Source organism: Nycticebus coucang, chromosome 2, assembly GCF_027406575.1.
Source record: "Nycticebus coucang isolate mNycCou1 chromosome 2, mNycCou1.pri, whole genome shotgun sequence".
In the NCBI taxonomy this organism is placed as follows: Eukaryota; Metazoa; Chordata; class Mammalia; order Primates; family Lorisidae; genus Nycticebus; species Nycticebus coucang.
Window position 1 is genome coordinate 117607040 of NC_069781.1, and position 21815 is coordinate 117628854.

General features: G+C 48.0%; 1 protein-coding gene across 7 annotated transcripts in view; it reads right to left on the bottom strand.

The window, feature by feature from the left end:
• PWWP3A (PWWP domain containing 3A, DNA repair factor) overlaps positions 1-10013 on the bottom strand; it is a 29658-nt gene extending 19645 nt beyond the window's left edge. For 2 of the 7 annotated variants that reach the window (XM_053581335.1, XM_053581332.1), the window contains exons 1-2: positions 2566-2757; positions 357-458 (exon numbers count right to left, since the gene is read on the bottom strand). In XM_053581335.1, coding sequence (XP_053437310.1) covers positions 357-458; positions 2566-2613 — 150 coding nt within the window. In that variant the 5' untranslated portion in view covers positions 2614-2757. The other 5 variants (XM_053581328.1, XM_053581324.1, XM_053581329.1 and 2 more) reach the window with 5 other exon arrangements.
• Positions 10014-21815: the final 11802 nt, after the last annotated feature.

A 21815-nucleotide genomic window follows, 5' to 3' on the forward strand; every position in this document is an offset into this window, starting at 1 on the left:
CTAGGCCACACTTAAACAATGGCGACACAAATCACCTCTTTATCAGCCATCCCTCCTTCCCACTGTGGGGACAGGAGGACAAGGCTTAAGGTAGAGCAGAGGAGAAGCATCCTAACAGGGAGGGCTGGGCTGTCTCTTCCTAAGAGCCTGCTCCCCTTTGTGTGGCTTACTCTTTAGATAGAAGACAGAAAATGTGGCATGTCTGAAGGTCCCTTCCAGGTCTTAGTTCAATAGGAGAAAAATTAAATAGCAAGAGACCTTCAGTGGCAGATGTCAGAGATGGTCTCAGAACACTAGCCCACACTACTTTTGAGTGTATCATTACCACCAAAGGCTGCTCTGTGGTTACTTCTTACCGTGATATAAAAGGATTCTTGGCGGCTCCTCATCATCCTCATCTTCGTCCAGGATGGAATTAATGGAATTAAACTCCATAGACTCCTCAGAAGACTGAAGGTCTGCCAACAATGTCATGTTAGACTTTCACTGTCATCATACCATCTTGATGACTCATCCCAAGAAAACATTTCATGATACACGACCACTAATGCATGAAGAAAAGATTCCACACTGCCAAATTCAATAGGATGTACTTCAATTAAAGTACATTTTAAAGAAAAATACTAGACAAGGTAAGGAGAGAGGGAGAGAACACCTTTCATGTTGTAAATGACAGAATGAGAGGCAAGCTAGAAGCAGCCACTATCTAAATCATGGAAAGCCGTGTGAATTCTGGGTGGGATTTCTTTTGTACCATGGTAGCTAACAATTTAGTCTGCACCACTCTATGGTCAGACAGGTAGCAGACACCCCCAACCAAGAGTGAATTATGAACAGAGTAGGGTGTAGCTGTTGTGTCTTCAGAGAAGGTGAAAAGACATATACTAGTTCCCTTGTCATTGTAGTTGTACATCTCCCTAAAGACTGACAGATATCTAGGTAGTGAGTTCATAAAGAACAGATCTTAAAAGACAGCTGACCCTGCAGTCACATTAACATTTCTGAACTAGCATTTCAAAAATAAGCAGGATGCTACAATACTAAAATGAAAAACAAGGTGCAAGGTGGCAACCACACTAAAATATATCAACACAGGAATTCTTTTTTTTTTTCCCCTCACCCTTGGTAGAGTGCCATGAAATCACAGTTCACAGCAACCTCCAACTCTTGGGTTTAAGCGATTCTGCTACCTCAGCCTTCCAGTAGCTGGGACTACAGGCACTTGCCATAACACCCAGCTATTTTTGGTTGTCGTTGTTTAGCTGGCACAGGCCGGGTTCGAACCCATCAGTCCCCATGCATGTGGCTGGCACCTTAACCACTGAGTTACGGGCACCGAGCCAACACTGGCTTTTTTTTTTTGAGACAGAGTCTCATTATGTCTCTTGCCTCAGCCTCCCAAGTAGCTGGGACTACAGGCGCTCCCACACGCCCGGTTATTTTTTTGTAGCAATTGTTTAGCTGGCCTGGGCCAGGTTCGAACATGCCACCCTCAGTGTATGTGGCTGGCGCCATAACCACTGTGCTACGGGAGCCAAATCAAAACAGGAATTCTGGCTCGGCGCCTGTGGCTCAAGCGGCTAAGGCGCCAGCCACATACACCTGAGCTGGCAGGTTCAAATCCAGCCCAATCCCACCAAACAACGACAGCTGCAACCAAAAAATAGCTGGGCATTGTGGTGGGCGCCTGTAGTCCCAGCTACTTGGGAGGCAGAGGCAGGAGACTCGCTTGAGTCCAGGAGTTGGAGTTTGCTGTGAGCTGTGATACCACAGCACTTTACCCAGACAGACAGCGAGGCTCTGTCTCAACAAAACAAAACAAAAATACAGGAATTCTTTAAAAAGTCAGAAGCCCATAGTTCGGCATCAGGAGGTCAGTGGTTAGGTCGCTGGCCACATGCACAGGAGCTGGTGGGTTGGAACCTAGCCAGGGCCTGCTAAACAATGACAACTACAACAACAACAAAAAAATAAAAAAACAGCCAGGCGCTGTGGCGGGTGCCTGTAGTCCCAGGTACTGGGAGGCTGAGGCAACAGAATAGCTTAAGCCCAAGGGTTGGAGGTTGCTGTGAGCTGTGATGCCACAGCACTGTACCGAGGGTGACACAGTGAGACTCTGTCTCAAAAAAAAAAAAGTCAGGAGCCTTTAAAATGAATTTATCTCTTCTGAGACCCTACTCAATCTAATGGGAATGCACCACTGCTCCTGCAAGAGTTAAGAATAAGAGTTAATCCCTGGAACCTAGACATAGCCTTCGCACAGCCGCACACTCCCCTGTACTGTCAACAATCTGGCTCCACACTCCACCTTGGGCTCCCTGCCTCATTCCCTCCACTTCGGCACAAAAATAAAAACACAAATATTTAGAAGCTGAAGTAATTATAGCCCAGTGGGGAGATAAACAAAAAGGAATGAGGAAATCTCTGCTCCAACTCTATTTTGGTAATGATCTCATCAAGATCTGGTTAAAAATACACAAGTGCCTGCTCTGTGGCCAAGGGAGAACCAGGACTCCTCCCCAGGGGCCTCCAGAGCATCCTGTCCTTCCCTGATAAAAAACTTACCTTCCTCAAGCTTCTTGGAATCTGAAAGATGAAGACTTCTCCTTTCATCTGTGGAAGCTTGTAGGGGAGGCGGGCTGAGCCTGGTGGTACTAAGCAAAGTCATGCATTCCCTTGGCCCGTGTCTGGGGGACAGCTCAGGCTCCGTAGCCCCTGTCTCCACCTGTTCGGTGCATGGCCTCTTCACAGGGCATTCTCCAGCCTCTGAGCAGGCCAAGTGCACGGGGGCCGTGGGCATAGTGACACTGCCCAATGGTAAACATGGGTTCCGTTCCCTGGCCCTGGCACATGGATCCTCCCCACTGACTCTAGATGGCAAGAATAGGGTTGTACAGCTGCTTGCCTTTCTCTCACTCTCTTTTTCATAATCTGCTTCTGAAAGTGAAGGTACATTTTGGCACGAGCTGGACTTCTGTGCTGAATTTCTTCCCCTCTTACTTGCAATAGTACAATTTTTCCCATTCATTCTTGACCTGCTGCCATCCTGAGAACCACCAAAGGCTGAAGATACTGACGGGCCTCTTGGATGTGCACTTTTTCTGAGCCCTTTCTTGTGGTTCACTTTGTAGTTGGGGTCCTTTTCACAAGCGGACAAAGCTGACGGGCTCTGTGGTATACACTCCCTCCTCCCCTGAGGTCCAGAAAAGCTAGAATCATAGAGCGAAGCATCAGGCTCTGTGGGCTGCTTCTCTCTCTGAGACAGAGCAGTTCCTTCTGTCCTTGAACAGCCTTCTTGACTCATACTAGTTCTCTCGTTCAGAACATCCAAGGCCACTCTAAGTGACCGTCTGTAGGTCAGCTCCTCCACGGGTGCAGCAGGTACCTCATTCCGTGAGGCTGAAAGGACTGAAAATACAGTAATGCCCAGTTAATGTCCAGATACACAGGCACTGCTATCACAGCACTGATTTGATCCCTAGTTTTTGAGCCTAAATGAGTGAAAGGGAGACTAACATTTCCCACCTGCATTTCCTCCAAAAGGGGATTAAGACTTCAAAATAATAGCTATTCATTCAGGACTTCAAGGCTTCATTTTTTTTTTTCAACAGCTCTACAAATGTTTTTTCCAAGAACATGTCAAATATGATGCCAAGAAAGTCACAATCTATGAGAAGGCTTCATTTTTTAAAAGACAACTTTACTGACCTTAACCTGATTGGCTAAAAAGATAAATTCTTCTAAGTCACAAAACAATACTATGAGCAAAATGTATTCAAATGTTTTGCAAATCCTCTCTCAGCCTTACGATTTCAAATTCAATCAGGGTCAATAAAAACCAATGCTAACTAAATAAAGAACTCTGCTGGAAATGTATTCTTGGTTTGAGGGGGAGGTTGCAAGGAATAGCTGATTAAAAAGACTCATTGTGGGCTGGTAAATCTTCAATACTTCTCTGCAAGGGCATTTCAAAGCCAGAAAAGAACATTGTGGGCCTTTAGTTTGCAGGCCAACCTCCCTGCCGCAATAGTTTTATTTATTCATTCCGACACACAGTTATGGAGCTATTTATTTGAACAAGATGATGGATGCAATATCACAACTCAGCGGGCATAATACCTCAATCAAAACAGTATTTTCAATGCTTAATGTTAAGGGCACCCACAAATAACCAACCCCTCAACACAACGTGAGCCAACAAGAAAGATACTACGTGAGATGATGGTCAGCCCAGCCTAAGATATACAGAGGGGCATCCGCTCTAAACAACAGCTGTTTCTTGGAAGGCACAGGAAAATAGATCTTATTTTATAAACATCATTGGGAGGAATTCTGGTCCATCTTTTCATAAGACAAACAATTCTTCGTAGATAAAATAAATACTCCCACTTTGAAAAGAGGGAAAAAAGTGCTACATCCAGGTTTGCTCAACTGGGGCTGAGTGAGCATATAGTTACTGCTATTCTGGGGAGGGTGGGAGGTGACATGTCCCTGGCTTGGCTGGGCTTCAGCAGTCTAACCTATAAAATGCCAACGGGGGTGGAAGACATAGAGTCACACTTCAGACCTGCCTGGTGGCCACCTACAATAGCACCTGCAAGCAATGGGTAGTCACTAATTCCACTGCCACCAACTCCTTCTCCCCTGGACTCCACTCTGGAACTGCAAACACACAACCATCTGCTTCTCAAAGCTTGAGATGAGACCATACTGGATAGGCAGCAACAGAACCACTTAAACATCTTACTGTAGGATGAGCAAAAAAGAAAAAAACCTATCCCCCACACACAAGAAAGCAAACTCATCCCACCTCCTGTATACCCTGGAGGCCACAGATGCAAAGAGATGACCTTGATGCTCACACTGTTCATTCTCAGTGTCAAGAATAGGATTGGTTCTAGGGGCAAATACTGGAAAGGTTTAAGAAAGCAGATCCAGGGCGGCGCCCGTGGCTCAGTGAGTAGGGCGCCGGCCCCATATGCCGAGGGTGGCGGGTTCAAACCCAGCCCCGGCCAAACTGCAACAAAAATAAAATAGCCGGGTGTTGTGGCGGGTGCCTGTAGTCCCAGCTGCTCGGGAGGCTGAGGCAAGAGAATCACGTAAGCCCAAGAGTTAGAGGTTGCTGTGAGCCGTGTGAGGCCACGGCACTCTACCTGAGGGCGGCAGTACAGTGAGACTCTGTCTCTACAAAAAAAAAAAATTAAAAAAAAAAAAGAAAGCAGATCCAGGGCGGCGCCTGTGGCTCAGTGATTAGGGTGCCGGCCCCATATGCCGAGGGTGGTGGGTTCAAACCCAGCCCCGGCCAAACTGCAACCAAAACAAAAATAGCCGGGCGTTGTGGCGGGCGCCTGTAGTCCCAGCTGCTCGGGAGGCTGAGGCAAGAGAATCGCGTAAGCCCAAGAGTTAGAGGTTGCTGTGAGCCGTGTGACGCCACGGCACTCTACCCGAGGGCGGTACAATGACACTCTGTCTCTACAAAAAAAAAAAAGAAAGCAGATCCAGTTTTTTCTTCCCCTTTAGGTCAGGGGATTCACATTCCCTCGTATGAAGAAAAACATGGTGAATACAATGAATTTTTACCTAGAAAGCTAAGTCTTAACATTCTGCCAAACTATCTCTTCTTTTATGAAAACCTAATGTTCGGGAGGCGCCTGTGGCTCAAGTAGGGCGCTGGTCCCATATGCCGGAGATGGTGGGTTCAAACCCAGCCCTGGCCAAAAACCACAAATAAATAAATAAATAAAAACCTAATGTTCACTTATAAAAACATTGCATAGAAATAGGCCCCAAGCATAGAAATATGCTCTTACCTAATGAGGAGGCAATGGCTTCAATCTGAGACTTCTTTAGGACCTCAACTTCTGTGCTTCTCACCTTAATTCTGCAAAGACAGAATCGACCATTATATACCACCAGGCAATGCCACCAACACATTTTCTTTTGAGACAGTTTTACTTTTTCGCCCTCAGTACAGTGCCCTGGCATCACAGCTCACAGCAACCTCAAACTCTTGGGCTTAAGTGAGTCTGTTGCCTCAGCCTCCTGAGTAGCTAGGACTACAGGCGCCCACCACAACGCCCAGCTAGTTTTTTGAGACAGGGTCTCACTCTTGCTCAGGCTGGTCCCAAACCTGGGAGTACAGAGCAATCCATCGGCCTCAGCCTGCCAAGTGCTAGAATTACACCAACACATTTTCAAACATGTATTTTTTTTAGATGACAATAGAAATTCATTTTCCTCCTCAATCTTGTGCTTAAACCAAAAGTCACAGCCAACTAGGAATTCACCTGCCTGAGGTTAGTGGCAGCAAGGACTCCAGTGAATATATTTTATTTCCCTGTTTTGTTTTGTTTTTTTTGTAGAGACAAGAGTCTCACTCTATGGCCCTCGGTAGAGTGCCGTGGCCTCACACAGCTCACAGCAACCTCCAACTCCTGGGCTTAAGCGATTCTCTAGCCTCAGCCTCCCGAGTAGCTTGGACTACAGGCGCCTGCCACAATGCCCGGCTATTTTTTGGTTGCAGTTTGGCCGGGGCTGAGTTTGAACCCGCCACCCTCGGTATATGGGGCTGGCGCCTTACCGACTGAGCCACAGGCGCCGCCCTATTTCCCTCTTTTTAAGATAGAAAAGATTGACTGGATTTAAGAGTAAAAATGAATTCAAATTGTGACTTTTACGAGCCAAATCCTACTTTCAACTGCACAAATAACTCCTTTGTTAGATTTTCAGAGTAGATGATAATGTCACTAAAAGCTGTTTACACTCCAGCAGGTGTGTTTTAGTTTAAAAGGATGTGCTTTCCTTTTAAACTGTAGTATTCAATTACCTTCCCAGCCGCAGGGAAAGTGTCAGCTGGGGACCAAGCAAGCTTAGGAGGCAGCTCTAAAAATACTTGAGCAAAAGGAATGGGGCTCTGCAAGGAGAGTGACCAGAGAGCCTCAGCGGACCAACTAAGAGCTCTCTTCCAGACGGACTAAGGGCTCTCTTCAGAACTGATGTGCCCACACAACATTTTAATCATCATCATTCTAGATGATCTATACCTTCTAATCACCAATCCTCGAGATCAGGACAATAATGTGTTGTTTGATAATCTATTATTTGCCTTTTGAATGCTAAATAATTGACAGGTTCAAAAATCCAAATATCTCGGGTGGCGCCTGTGGCTCAGAGGGGTGGGGCGCCACTCCCATATGCCGGAGGTGGCGGGTTCAAACGCAGCCCCGGCCAAAAAAACCCACAAATACTTAAATAAATAAAGTTAAATACATTTAAAAAAAAAAACAAACAAAAAAACCCAAAATCCAAATATCTCAAAATTAACAGGCCTGTCACACAGGTTTCTGAAACAAAGACACGCATGTCCCTGAGAAGGAAATATCCCTATTTTAACCCCAAAGGCAGTTTACCCTGTATATTATTTATACTTATTCAATTTTTGTATACCCATTTCTCTGTTGCTCTCACAGAACATCTAATTTAGATCTTCCAAACTGACATATAATCCAATCAATCGTTGCCCTCATAAAGTTATTAGCACAAATGAGTTAAAATAACTAAACAGCCAATAAGCCTTTAAGAGTGGATTTTGCTTGGGGGGGGGGACTTAGTATCACAATTCTGCACAGGAAAAAAAACAGTACTAAAAACAACATAACACTTAACTTTTCCTCTAGGGAGAGTATTTGAACATCTAGAAAGAATTCATTTTTTCTCTTATTTTTTGTTGAAGTCTCAAAAGTCTCAGTTCTGGTCAAAACCTGTGTGTAAAAAAAAAATCTTGTTATTAAAAGTTGACAAAAACAGAAAAACAGTAGCAACATATAAACACAAATGTAGCAAGTAATTCTTAAGGTATACAACCACAAAATTTCAGACCCTCAGTTCAATCCCCTTCATTTCATATATGGGGAAACTGAGACACAAGGCAGACTGAGAAGAATCTAGGCCTTTGCCTTGCAGTTCAGCACTTTCTACTAAATTGCTGGAAAGCATCCCCGAAATACTACCATTATTTACTATCACAGGGCTTCCTGCCAGATATTTCCTTGAGTTAGAGCCTTACATGCCTTTTTATAGCTAAGCCTGTTAAATTTTTTTTAGTGTAGGGGGAAAAAAGACACTTCCAGAAGAATAACCTTGTAAGCGCTAGACCAAAACCCCATTAAACAGGTAATGAGAATCTGTGTCAACTATTCCAGCTCAATTATTTCACTAAAGTAACTCCTAGGTATCTCCTGATAAAGATTTTACTTGTCACTGAAAAGTCATTTCTAATTCCTGAAATTATAGAATAATGGCTGTCACCTTTGCAGGCCATAATCGCTTTTCCCATCTGCAGAGGACATACTTGGCATCCGCCATGGTTTAGACTCATGTAGCAAGTGGTAATTATTTGGCACAAAGTACTTGAAGGTCTGATGGCCGATGTGCCCTGCAACAAAATTTGGATGGTGCTTTATAAAATCATTTCTTGCCATATTAACGCAGACACAACCCTCAAGGGCAAAGGTTAGCTCAACTTAACCTCAAGTAGATAGTTCAATTCTGTAATCTGCATTGAGACGCTCCTTGCCAAAAAAGAAGGCTGACAGACAGAAATGACTTTGGCTTTGGTACCTAGGGAGGCGCCTGTATTTTTTTCATAAATAAAATACAGCAGTCCCTCCCAAAGATTCTGTCTAGATTATTTTTTAAAGGCTCCTAAATAAATCATCTCCATGCTGAATGCCTGCTTACGACCTCAGCAAGAGAGACATTTTAAACAAAGCTTACAACCTTACCCTGTTTGGGGAGTTAACACTTGACCACAGCATGAAAAAATAAGAAGAAAATGACTGCTCTTTTGGCTGTCCCTGAAAAGACAGGGACAGCTGCAGACAGTTGGCTACATCAATGAGAAAACTGGTTTGGCTGTTGACAGAAATGAAAAGGAGGTTGGGGGGGGGTTAACAGGAGCAGGAGGGGGAGTTCAGGCATAATAAAGGGGTTCCCAGCAGAAAAGGGTGTCATCACAACAGGGAAGAAAGGTTTAAGGAAGAGGCAGGGGGATTTCACAATGGGGGGGTGTCCAGGCAACAGAGGAGAGAGGCACAGAAGCAGACTGGGTGGTGGTTCAGGCAACAGGACAGGGAATTTCACGGGAGAGAAGGGGGTCGGTTGCAGCAGTGCTGAAGGTACAGGCAGCAGGGATTTCACCATTAGGGGAGGTCTAAGTAACAGAAGAGGTCACAGCAGCAGAGGGAGGGGTTTAGGCAACAGGGACCAGTGATTTCACCATGGGGGGGTGGGGGTGGGTTGCAGGCAACACAGTAGAGGGTCACGCCAGAGATGGGAGTTCAGACGCCAGCGACAGAGGATTTCACCATGGGGGGGGGGGTTCAGGCAACAGAGGAGGAGGGTCACAGCAGAAGTAGGGGTTCAGGCGGCAGCAGCAGCAGCAGGGACGGACCAGGGATTTCACCATGGAGGTCCACACAACAGAGACGGAGCTCACAGCAGAGCTGGGATTTCAAGCGACAGGGACCGAGGATTTCACCATGGGAGGGGGCTCCAGGCAACAGAAGAGGGGTCTCAGCAGCAGGGCTAGGAGTTCAAGCTGCAGAGACCGGAGGGCTCGCGGCCGAGTAGGGAAGGCACCTAGGGAGCAGGGCGGGAGGTGCAGGCCGTGAAGGAGGGGCCATCGCGTCCAGGCAGCCGAGGAACCGTGTCAACGCCCCGGGCAGAAGGCTCCGCGGCGGAGCCGCCCATCCCCCCAGGCTCGGCCTGGCCAGCCGCCTCAGCCCCCGCAGGCGCGCCGAGGGCTGCAGCCCGCCGGGCTCACTCGGGCGCCCTGCCCTTTCTTAGCGCGATGCCCCGAGCCCGGGCGAGGTGGCTACGGCGGCCTAAACCGCGGAGGACCCGCCTGCCAACCGCCGCCACCCGCGCCGCCCGCGCCGCCCGCGCTCACCGCCTCCGCCGCCGCCGCTCCCCGCGGGGTCGGGGGCGGGGTTTGCCTCGAGGCCCCCGCAAGGCCCCACCCCCGCCCCACTGCCCAATGGGACGCGCGCACTCCGACGCGTGCCCGCCCCGCAATGGCCCCGCCCCCAAAGGCCTTTGTCGCCGGCGTCGGCCCACCCCTGTAGCCCTGCTCCGCCCCTTCCGCTGGGCGCTGCACAGCCTTACGGCGTCTTGTCACGTCTTCCTGCGTGGGTGGTGCGGTTCTTTGCGCTCAACCCTTTGTCTCTCGGCGGCGCTGGGACGCCGACCACTCATGTTAGGGTGAGAGAATGGACGATGGGCCTGGCTTGCTTCCCTCACAGAGGCCACCTTTCAGCAATCAGAGAAACTTCCAAAATCTTCCATTTCATGGGGTGCTTCTCAGCTCTGCACAGGACTGACCCTATTCCTGCCCCAAAGCCAGGCGCCTGTACGCCCCCACAAACGGGGATCACGAGTTTCCCAAGACAGCAGTTCCTCCTCGGGATCAGATCCCCCAGCAGGTGCCTGAAACTGTGGATGGGACCAATCCCTAACCCTAGCCCGATTCCAGCATTCGGTGCCCTTTCCTGTGTTCCCTCTTACATTTTCTTTCTTTCTTTTTTTTTTTTTGGGTAGAGACAGAGTCTCACTTTATCGCCCTCGATAGAATGCTGTTGCATCACAGCTCACAGCAACCTCCAGTTCTTGGGCTTAGGCGATTCTCTTGCCTCAGCCTCCCGAGTAGCTGGGACTACAGGCGCCGCCATAAAGCCCGCTATTTTTTTGTGGTAGTTTGACCATGGTCGGGTTTGAACCTGTCACCCTCAGTATATGGGGCCAGTGCCCTACCCACTGAGCCACAGGCGCCGCTACGTTTTCTTTTTTTCTTTTTGAGATAGATTCCCAAGCTGTTGCCCTGGGTAAAGTGCTGTGGCGTTGGAGCTCACAGCAACCTCGTACTATTGGGCTTAAGCGATTCTTTTGCCTCAGCCTCCCAAATACCTGAGGCCACAGGCGACCGGCCATTTTTTTGATTGCAGTTGTTTGGCGGGCCCGGGCAGGATTAGAACCCGCCAGCTCCCGTGTATGTGGCTGGCGCCCTAGCCGCTTGAGCTACGGGCGCCTAGCCACATTTTCTTTTCTTTCTTTCTTTCTTTTTTTTTTTGAGACAGTTTCACTTTCTCACCCTCGGTAGAGTTCCTTGGCATCACAGCTCACAGCAACCTCCAGCTTTTGGGTGTAGGCAATTCTCTTGAGTAGCCGGGACTACAGGCGCCCAACATAACGCCCGCTATTTTTTTGTTGTAGTTTGGCCAGGATCGAGTTTGAACCCGCCACCCTCAGTATATGGGGTCAGCACCCTACTCACTGAGCCACAGGCACCGCCCCACATTTTCTTAATTTTAGATTGTCTCTACCACCCAAGTAGGAGTGCAGTGACATTATCATAGCTCACTACAACCTCCAACTCCTGGGCTCAAGCGATCCCCCTGCCTCAGCCTCCTGGGCTCAAGCGATCCCCCTGCCTCAGCCTCCTGAGAAGCTGTGATTACAGGCGTGTGTAGGATCATGCTATGTTGTCCAGATTGGTCTCAAGGACCTCAAGCGAGCCTCCTGCTACAGCATCCCAAAGTTTGGAGATTACAGGGGTGAGCCGTGGCACGCAGCCTGACCAATGCCACACACTGCAGCTCAGACTTTTCCAGTTAGAGGTGCAGGAACAAAACCAGGGCAGGCTTCTTTTTCCTTTTCCACGATATTTTGGGTGGAAGGATGCATTTCTCTTACCAAACTCAGAATGGAATTTGTTTTCCCTTTTTTAAGTTGAAGACTTTTCCATCTCACTTAAATGAAGCACTTCCCTGCTAGGCTTTGGCATATCCAAATTTTACCAGCCTCACTCCTCTTGGGTTTGGGAATCATTATTAAGTGAAATCAAGATTGCTTGCGATGCTGGACATGAAAAAAAAATTTTTTTGAGGCATTAAGTATTTTATTTTTTTAAGTGGTTTATAAGGATTGATGTAAATACAGCTGAAATATTTTTACAGATGTACTAAGATTCTTTTGCTTTCTTTTCTCAAAAGAAAAATTGGTAGTTGGTCATTGCTTGACAAAAAGAGGGGAAAAAATAATAAAAGAAGAAAAAAAGAAGGTTTTATACAAAGCTAAAGAATTTCAGAAGTAGCTGTGCTTTGTGGCAGACATGATGAAATTTTATCATACTACTCAGAGTAGTCTACAATTTAAAACTTGTGAAATAGGCCAGGCATGATGGCTCACACCTGTAATCTTAGTACTCTGGCAAGCTGAGGCAGGCAGATTGCTTGAGCTCAGGTGTTCAGCCTGAGTAAGAGTGAGACCTGGTCTCTAAAAATAGCCAAACACTGTGGTGGGGACTTGTAGTCCCAGCTACTGGGAAGGCTGAGGCAAGAGGATCACTTGAGCCCAAGAGCTTGAGGTTGCTGTGAGCTGTAATGCCACTTCAACAAAGTGAAGTTCTGTCTCAAAAAAAAAAAAAAAAAAAAAACTTACAAAATACTTATTTCTGGAACTTTACGTGTAATATTTTCCATTTAATTATTTTAGACTATGGGTAACTGCTGGAATCTAACCCATTGATAAGGAGGGACTACCTTTGTAGGTTTGGTAGTATTTGTTATATAGCTCAGAGGGAGGTTATCGTGTATCAGCACATGGAAGCAGGGCAGGTTTCGTTGCCCTGCGACCTGGGACTATACACAGGTCCCCTGCAATGGAAAGGGTCGCCCTTGCCATCCAGATGAGGGGTTTTCATTTGAACAAGGGACCCTGTGTTTTCTTTGTGGGCCTGGCCCTGCTGGGGGTGTCACCACCCCTGCATGGGAGGCCAGGTGCAGTGGATTGCTTGAGCTTATGAGTTCAAAACCAGCTTGAGCAAGAGCAAGTCCATGTCTCTACTAAAATAGAAAATTAGCTGCGTGTGGTGATGCTCACCTGTAGTCACAGCTACTTGAAAGGCTGAAGCAAGAGGATCACTTGACCCCAGGAGCTTGAGTTTGCTGTTATGATGCTGCTGGCACACTCTACCCAGGGCAAAAGAGTGAAACTCTGTCTCAAGAAAAATAGACAAGACTCGGCGCCTGTGGCTCAAGCAGCTAAGACGCCAGCCACATACACCTGAGCTGGCGGGTTTGAATCCAGCCCAGGCCTGCCAAACAACAATGACGGCTGCAACCAAAAAATAGCTGGGCGTTGTGGCAGGTGCCTGTCCTCCCAGCTACTTGGGAGGCGGAGGCAGGAGACTCGCCTGAGCCCAGGAGTTTGAGGTTGCTGTGAGCTATGATGCCACAGCACTATACCCAGGGCAACAGCTTGAGGCTCTATCTCAAAAAAAAGAAAAATAGACAAATTGGCTTGGCGCTTGTAGCACGGTGGTTACTGCACCGGCCACATACACCCAGGCTACAGGGTTCTAACCCAGCCCAGGCCCGCTAAACAACAATGACAAATGCAACAAAAAAACAGGCAGGGCTTGGCACCTGGTTATGCACTAGCCACATGTATTAAGGCTGGCAGGTTCGAGCCTGTCCTGGGCCAGCTAAACAACAATGACAACCTACAACAAAAATAGCTGGTCATGGTGGTGGGCACCTGTGGTCCCAGCTACTTGGGAGGCCAATGCATGAGATTCGCTTAAGCCCAAGAGTTGGAGGTTGTTATGAGCTGTAACACCATGGCACTCTACCAAGGCCAACATAGACGCTGTCTCAAAAAAAAGGGTGGCGCCTGTGGCTTAGTGAGTAGGACACCAGCCCCATATACCAAGGGTGGCGGGTCCAAAGCCAGCCCCAGCCAAACTGCAACAAAAACAACAACAACAACAAAAAGAACATTGTTACTTACGATGCTATGTATATACTAAAAATAAAAAATAAATTACAAAAACATAAAAGGCTTGGCACCTGTAGTATAGTGGTTATAGCACCAGCCACATATACTGAGGCTGGCGGGTTTGAACACAGTCTGGGCCGGCTAAACAACAATGACAACTGCAACAAGAAATGGCCAGGCATTATGGCAGGTACCTGTGGTCCCAGCTGCTTGGGGAGGCTAAGGCAAGAGAATCACTTAAGCCCAGGAGTTTGAGGTTGCTGTGAGCTGTGACACTACAGCACTCTACCAAAAGCAACATAGTGAGACTCTGTCTCAAAGAAAAAAAAATAGACAAGGGCGGTGCCTGTAGCTCAAAGGGGTAGGGCGCCGGCCCCATATGCTGAAGGTGGCAGGTTCAAACCCAGCCCCAGCCAAAAAAAAGAAAAAAAAAATAGACAAAAGAAAGATCAAAATGGGGGCAGGTAGGTGTTACCTCTTCCCCAAGTTTAAGGCCCTCTTTAAGGGTCTTAATTCTGGCTCCGTTGGGGTGGGAAGGAGCAGTTCTGCAGGGCCCAATGCCTGCCTATCAATTTATCAGCCTTTGTTTGCCTGACACCAGGAGTTGCTTGGAATAGGGTCTGGCCAAGACATTCTAGAGTCTTCCATGGTGCCCCCTGGCCTCCAGGAGCTCTACTGACAGCCCTCCTTCTTGTGGCCTCACTGCAATGTCAAACCTGGCTCAAGGAAGGTGGGGTCATAATTAGATGCCTATAAAGCTCCTCACGGGGACAGTCTAAGCTGGCTGTTGTAGCCTAGTGTTAACAAGGTCAGGGTTAACCAATGTGATCCCCTTATGGCTTAATTAGGGACTTGAATGTGTTGGAACATGGGTTGAGTTTCAGTTCAGAGACTATTTTTTTTTTTTCTTTTTTTTTGATTTTTGGCCGGGGCTGGGTTTGAACCCGTCAACTCCGGCATATGGGACCGGCACCCTACTCCTTGAGCCACAGGCGCCGCCCTCAGAGACTATTTTGATGTTACAGTTTAATCACTTTAGAAAGCATATAGGCGGCGCCTGTGGCTCAAGGAGTAGGGCTCCGGTCCCATATGCCGGAGGTGGTGGGTTCAAACCTAGCCCCGGCCAAAAACCACAAAAAAAAAAAAGAAAGCATAGATTGACTTCTGTTTCAAGCTGTCTCACTAGGTGTTTGTCTATGTGTATTAATCTTTGAATTAGTTTATGTTTCAGTAACAAACTTAATACATTTTTCACCCCATCATCAAATTAACAAGATGAAAGAAACAGTAATACTTGGTGCATGTAGGGTGTTAGATGGGCTGTGGTAATTTGGGCCACTGGGGATGTGAATTGGTACCTGTCTGAAAAGCAACTTGACGGTATCTGTCAAATACCTTGAAAACATTCAGACTCTCAGACTCAGCAATTTCTACTTCCCAGGGATATATCACAAGGATAATAATCAGTTGGATACCAAGACTCATGTGCTTCTTGCACCCTTAGTTATGTCATAGAAAGATCAGGAATCTCCTAAGTGTCCAGCAATAGAGGTTTGGTTAACTAAAATATGATGGAAACCATTTTTTGGCAGTGTCTTGTGTAACAAAAGAGAAATGGGTATGATAGATTTCCAGTCTACAGGGAAATGTTTTAATTAAAACCATAACTAGCGGGCGGCGCCTGTGGCTCAGTCAGTGGGGCGCCGGCCCCATATGCGGAGGGTGGCGGGTTCAAGCCCAGCCCCGGCCAAACTGCAACCAAGGAATGGCCGGGCGTTGTGGCGGGCGCCTGTGGTCCCAGCTGCTCGGGAGGCTGAGGCAGGAGAATCGCTTAAGCCCAGGAGTTGGAGGTTGCTGTGAGCTGTGTGAGGCCACGGCACTCTACCGAGGGCCATAAAGTGAGACTCTGTCTCTACAAAAAAACCATAACTAGTGGGGTGGCGCCTGTGGCTCAGTGAGTAGGGCACCGGCCCCATATGCCGAGGGTGGCGGGTTCAAACCCAGCCCCGGCCAAACTGCAACAAAAAAATAGCCGGGCATTGTGGCGGGTGCCTGTAGTCCCAGCTGCTCGGGAGGCTGAGGCAAGAGAATCGCGTAAGCCCAAGGTTAGAGGTTGCTGTGAGCCGTGTGATGCCACGGCACTCTACCCAAGGGCAGTACAGTGAGACTCTGTCTCTACAAAAAAAAAAAAACCATAACTAGCTTGCAAGCAGTGTGAGTCCTATACAAGGGTGTTCTTACAGTAACCTGCCAGTTGTTAACTGCGAATCTTGATGGTTTCCGTTCTATATTCATTATTTTTTTTTTTTGTAGCGACAGAGTCTCACTGTACCGCCCTCGGGTAGAGTGCCATGACGTCACACGGCTCACAGCAACCTCTAACTCTTGGGCTTACACGATTCTCTTGCCTCAGCCTCGCAAGCAGCTGGGACTACAGGCGCCCGCCACAACACCCGGCTATTTTTTTTTGCAGTTTGGCCGGGGCTGGGCTTGAACCCACCATCCTCGGCATATGGGGCCGGCGCCCTACTCACTGAGCCACAGGCGCCGCCCTCTATATTCATTCTTTAAACAATATTTGACTGACTACTTGGCAGCAGGGACCAGGCATATGATGGTGAGAAAAATAGCTCTTGGGGAACTCACAAAATAATGGAGTAAATATTTAATAAAGTAATAACATTTATATACCTCATGTTGGCACTGCTATAAATACTTCATAAGCATTAATTTATTTAATACAGAACCCTAAAATGTTGGCCTAATAATTAGCCTGATTATTTTTGCTATTCCTGCCCCACTCCAAAGCCTATTAGGGCCACAAATTTTATTTGTTCACATTCATGCAGTCTGGACTTGGTTGAGTGGGATAGTACTTCTGCTGAGCCTGGGTGTCCTCACATGTGCTTATATTTTACCTGGTGGCTCAGTGGAAGATTTGGGACAGCTGAGCTTGTGTCTCTCTACATGGACTCTCGTGAACAAAGAAATTGTGGGGTCCCTCAATAGGCTGAGACACTGGTGCCACCACACATCTTCTGTTTCCTCTTGGTTAAAACCAGTCAGGGGGCCAAGTCAGAGGTGAAGATAATACTAGAGACAGGATTCTTGATGATCACACATAGGTTTTCACACCTATTTTACAGACAAGGAAAATGAAGCTCCAGAACTAAAATCTGAAAGAGGAAGTCAAGCTTCAGCAGCCACATGGCTAACCACTGCACAGTAAAATAAATACAGGTTTAAAAAAACAAAAAAGTCGAAAACAAAATAAATATAGGTTCTGTATAAGTCAGTACAGGAGAAGTGAGGGGAGCCACATGAGTAACAGAGAGAGAACCTCATCTGGAGGGGAGATGAGCTTGTGACATTAAATTTGAAACCTGCTGGGCGGCGCCTGTGGCTCAGTCGGTAGGGCGCCGGCCCCATATACCGAGGGTGGCGGGTTCAAACCCAGCCCCGGCCAAACTGCAACCAAAAAATAGCCGGGCGTTGTGGCGGCCGCCTGTAGTCCCAGCTACTCGGGAGGCTGAGGCAAGAGAATCGCTTAAGCCCAGGAGTTGGAGGTTGCTGTGAGCTGTGTGAGGCCACGGCACTCTACCAAGGGCCATAAAGTGAGACTCTGTCTCTACAAAAAAAAAAAAAAAATTTGAAACCTGCTGTCTGGATGGGGAAAGGGCTAGGAGAGAGCTTCCAGAGTAAAAGGAACTGTGCAAAGGCTCAGGAACTAACAGCAGACTGGTGAGACCAGGGCTGAGATGGAGCGAGAGCAAGGGAGAGCAATGGGGACTCCCTCAGGCTCCCAGTGGGGAACCCTGGGAAGGTTTTTTTCTCCCTAATATCCTATTTTGAAATGGTTATAGATTCACAGGAACTTACAAAGATAGCACAGAGAGGTCCTATGCACCCTTCACCCAACTTCCCCACAATGACAACTCATGTGACTTATTCAGATACAAGGTGCCAGCAGAGCTCTGTGCTGCTCTAGCCAATGTGCTGTTCATGTAACAGCCACAGTCAAGGCACAGAATATTTCCACCACAGCAAAGATGTCCCTCAATAGGCTGCCCCCTATAGCCACATCACCATCTCCACCCTTAGCAACCAGGAATTTCTGTTTTGTCTCTATGACTTTGTCATTTTGAGAATGTTCCATAAGGCCAGGCATGGTGACTCATACCTGTAACCTGAACTCTGGGAGGCCAAGGTGGGTGGATAGCTTGAGCTCAGAAATTTGAGACCAGCTCAAGCAAGGCGAGACCCCGTCTCTACTAAAAAACAGAAAAACTAGCCAGACATTGTGGCATACAACTGTAGTCCCAAGTCCCTACATCCGAAGTCCCAATCTGAAGAGGATTTCTCAAGCCCAAGGGTTTGAGGTTGCTGTGAGCTATGATGCCACAGCTCTAGGGCACAGAGTGAGACTCTGTCTGGAAAAAAAAAAGAATGTTCCATAGATGCAGCCACATAGCATGTAACCTCTCGAGATGGGCCGTGCACTCAGATTTTAGGACATCTATGTACATTGTAGCATGTTTGTTCTACTTTAGTGCTAAGTAATATTCCATGGTGTGCGTGGCCCCAGGATGATAGCCACAGTTTTGTTTTTTTTGAGACAGAGCCTCAAGCTGTCGCCCCAGGTAGAGTGCTGTGGCATCACAGCTCACAGCAACCTCCAACTTCTGAGCTCAAGTGATTCTCCTGCCTCCACCTCCCAAGTAGCTGGGACTACAGGCGCCCACCACAATGCCTGGCTATTTTTTGGTTGCAGCTGTCATTGTTGTTTGGTGGGCCCGGGCTGGATTTGAACCCACCAGCTCAGGTGTATGTGGCTGGCACCTTAACCACTTGAGCCACAGGCGCCGAGCCTAGCCACAATTTTTTTTTGAGACAGGTCTCATCTGTCACTCAGACTGAAGTGCAGTGGTGCAATCACAGTTTTCTGCAGCCTGGAACTCCTGGGCTCAAGAAATCCTCCTGCCTTGGCCTCCTGAGTAGCTGGGACTACAGGCTTAAGATCCCTAATTTCAAGTCCACCTGTAGAGTCCCTTTTGCCATGTAACAGGCCATATACAGAGTCTCTAAGAGCTATATATGGACATCCCTGAGGACCATTCTGTCCACTTCAAGATCTTGGGTCTTGGAGAGTGGTGATGTGACACCCGGGCAGATCACTCTGCCTTATAACCCATAGGTCACATATCTACATAGCTGTCCCTGTTTGCAGGTAAGCTGGGAAAATTATCTTTATTCAGAAGCCACATGTGCACTCATAAGTGGGGCTGCCCTGCTCCAAGAAAGCGAGAAGAGATGTCAGAAGACAACTACCAAGCTGGGTGATAGCAGAAATATTCACACCTTGCTCCAAAGGTATTTCTGAGGACCAACTGAGGCCTCAGCTGCAAATGTCTACACAGAGTCTAGAGTTTTTGTGGTTGTAGCAGGGTGAATTTTAGGAGTCAGGGGCTGGGGGATGGAGTCAGAAGACCTGAAAATTCAGGTTCTCTCTGCTCCCTGGGCACATCATTTATGCCTGGGTTTACCTGCTATCAACTGGGGATAACAGCACCAGGAATCTCCTGAATCCTCCCCACCTATGTTACCCACTGTGTGTCCCCTGGAGCATCACAGGAGGGTTGGGGGGTTTGCAAGGGCTCTCTACCCTGTGTTGTGTGGGGCCCAATAGCTGACCTCTGATGAGCTGGTGAGCAGTCAGGGAGTGGACAGAACCCTCCCCAAGGGGATGCCCCATGGATCACGCCAGAAAGTCCCGTGTCAGCAGAGCAGACCTTTAGTCCTTGCTGTCCTCACCCATAAAATGTAGAATAGCGAGGAAGGCTGGTGATGTGATAAGAGAAGGGTGAAAACAAACAGACCCCCAGAGAAAGGCCGCCCTGCTTCCTAAACCACCCCTGCAGCACCCCCAGTTTGGAGAAGCACCGGCTGCATTGCACCTTGTTTTCTCCCTGCTCTGCCTGGTCTCCTGCCTGCTCCATCCCCCTACATGGTGTGTCAGGCAGGATTATAAAGGGGCCCCTGGGGGCTCACACCTCCCACCTCAAGCAAGGATGGACCCTATGGATGTGACGGCTGTCACTTCCCTGATCATGCGACATCATATAGCAAGGTGAAAGAACTGTTCAGATGTGATAGGCACCCTACTCAAGTGACCATTAGTTAGTCTAATGAAAAATCACCCTGTCCACACAGGGGAACCTGGCTCACCTACAAAGGAGGGGTTGGGGTCCCTCCTTTTCTGTGAGCTCCCTGGGCCACCTCACCCCCTCCAGTGGCCCATTATAACCACTGTTCTCCTGGGAGCCCCTGCCCTTTGAGCCCATGCTGGCTTATGCCTAGAGAGCATGGGCACAGCTGTTCCCACATGGAGACGTGGCCCTTCTGCCTATTAAACTCAGATGTGGCCGTGGCACTTGCTGTGGCCAGTGAGATGTGAGCACAGTGCCAGGGCAACTACACATCTCTCCTTGTTTCCTTCCCCTCCTGTGATGGGAGCCAGCCCTGTTCCTGGCTGTGGACACCTTGTCAGCCTGCATCCACAAGGCAGGAGTTGGCCAACTGCCATGGGCAACCATGGGTGAGCTTCCCAGGGCTGTCCTAACAGTATTACAAACCAGGGGTGCCTGGGAGCTTGAAACAACAGACATGTATTTTCTCATGGTTTGGGGAGCCAGAAGCATGAAATCAAGGTATAGGCAGGGCTGGTTCCCTCTGGAGGCTCTGACAAAGAAGCTGTCCCCTGCCTCTGCCCTGGCTGCTGATACCTCGGGCTTTCCTTGTATTTCTTTTTTTTTTTTTATTGCTGGGGATTCATTGAGACTACAATAAGCCAGATTACACTGATTCAATTTGTTTGGCAAAGTCCCTCTTACAATCGTGTCTTGCCCTCAAAAGGTGTGGCACACACCAAGGCCCCACCCCTCTCCCTCCTTCCCTCTCTCTGCTCTTCCTTTCCCCATTCCTCCCTCCTTCTTTCTCTCTCTGCTCTCCCCTTCCCCCAGCCCCACCGTGACCTTAATTGTCATTAATTGTCCTCATATCAAAATTGAGTACATAGCTTTTTTTTTTCTTTCTTTCTCTTTCTTTTCTTTTTCTTTCTTTCTTTCTTGAAGAAGTCTTACTTGGTAGACTGTTAGAGTGCCATAGTGGCATCTTAGCTTACAGCATCCTCAAACTCTTGGGTTCAAGCAATTCTCTTGCCTCAGCCTCTCAGGTAGCTAGGACTACATGTGCCTGCCACAGCGCCCAGCTTTCCTTGTATTTCTTGGATTGTAGACATCTCCCTCTATCTGTATCTCTGTCTGCTTCCACCTTCGTGGAGCTGTCTCCCTGTGTGTCTCTGCCTCCTCTTTTTTTTTTTTTTGCAGTTTTGGCCGGGGCCAGGCTTGAACCCGCCACCTCTGGTATATGGGGCCGGTGCCCTACTCCTTGAGCCACAGGCACCACCCCTCTGCCTCCTCTTATTCTGGAGACCCCCAATCCTTGGACCAGAGCCCACCCTACTCTCCTGTGACCCTATCTTAACTGATTACATCTACAAAGACCCTATTTCCATATAAGGTCATGTTCTGAGGTTCTGAGTGGACATGATTTTGGGTAGACATTGTTTAACCTGGTGTGGGCAGCATATGTGTAAAATAAACCTTTGTTGTTCCTCCTTCCTGAACTGGGAGATACTTGTTACAACAGTGCTGCCTCAATGGCTGCCCTGATACACATCACTTTCCCTATTGTCCTGTGATAATTGGTCCACATGCTGTCCTTCCCCTGGATGCTGGGGTCCTGCAGATCAGCAACTGTATGTCATTCTTTCTTATATTGTAAAGGATAGGGAAAAATTAATTTTACCAACAGGCACCAGAATTCATGTTAGAGACACAACTGGGCTTGTTTAGGAAAATACTTTAATTAGTTGGAGGGAATGGTGTGGAGAGGACATGAGATGAAAAGGGCCCAGAAAGAGA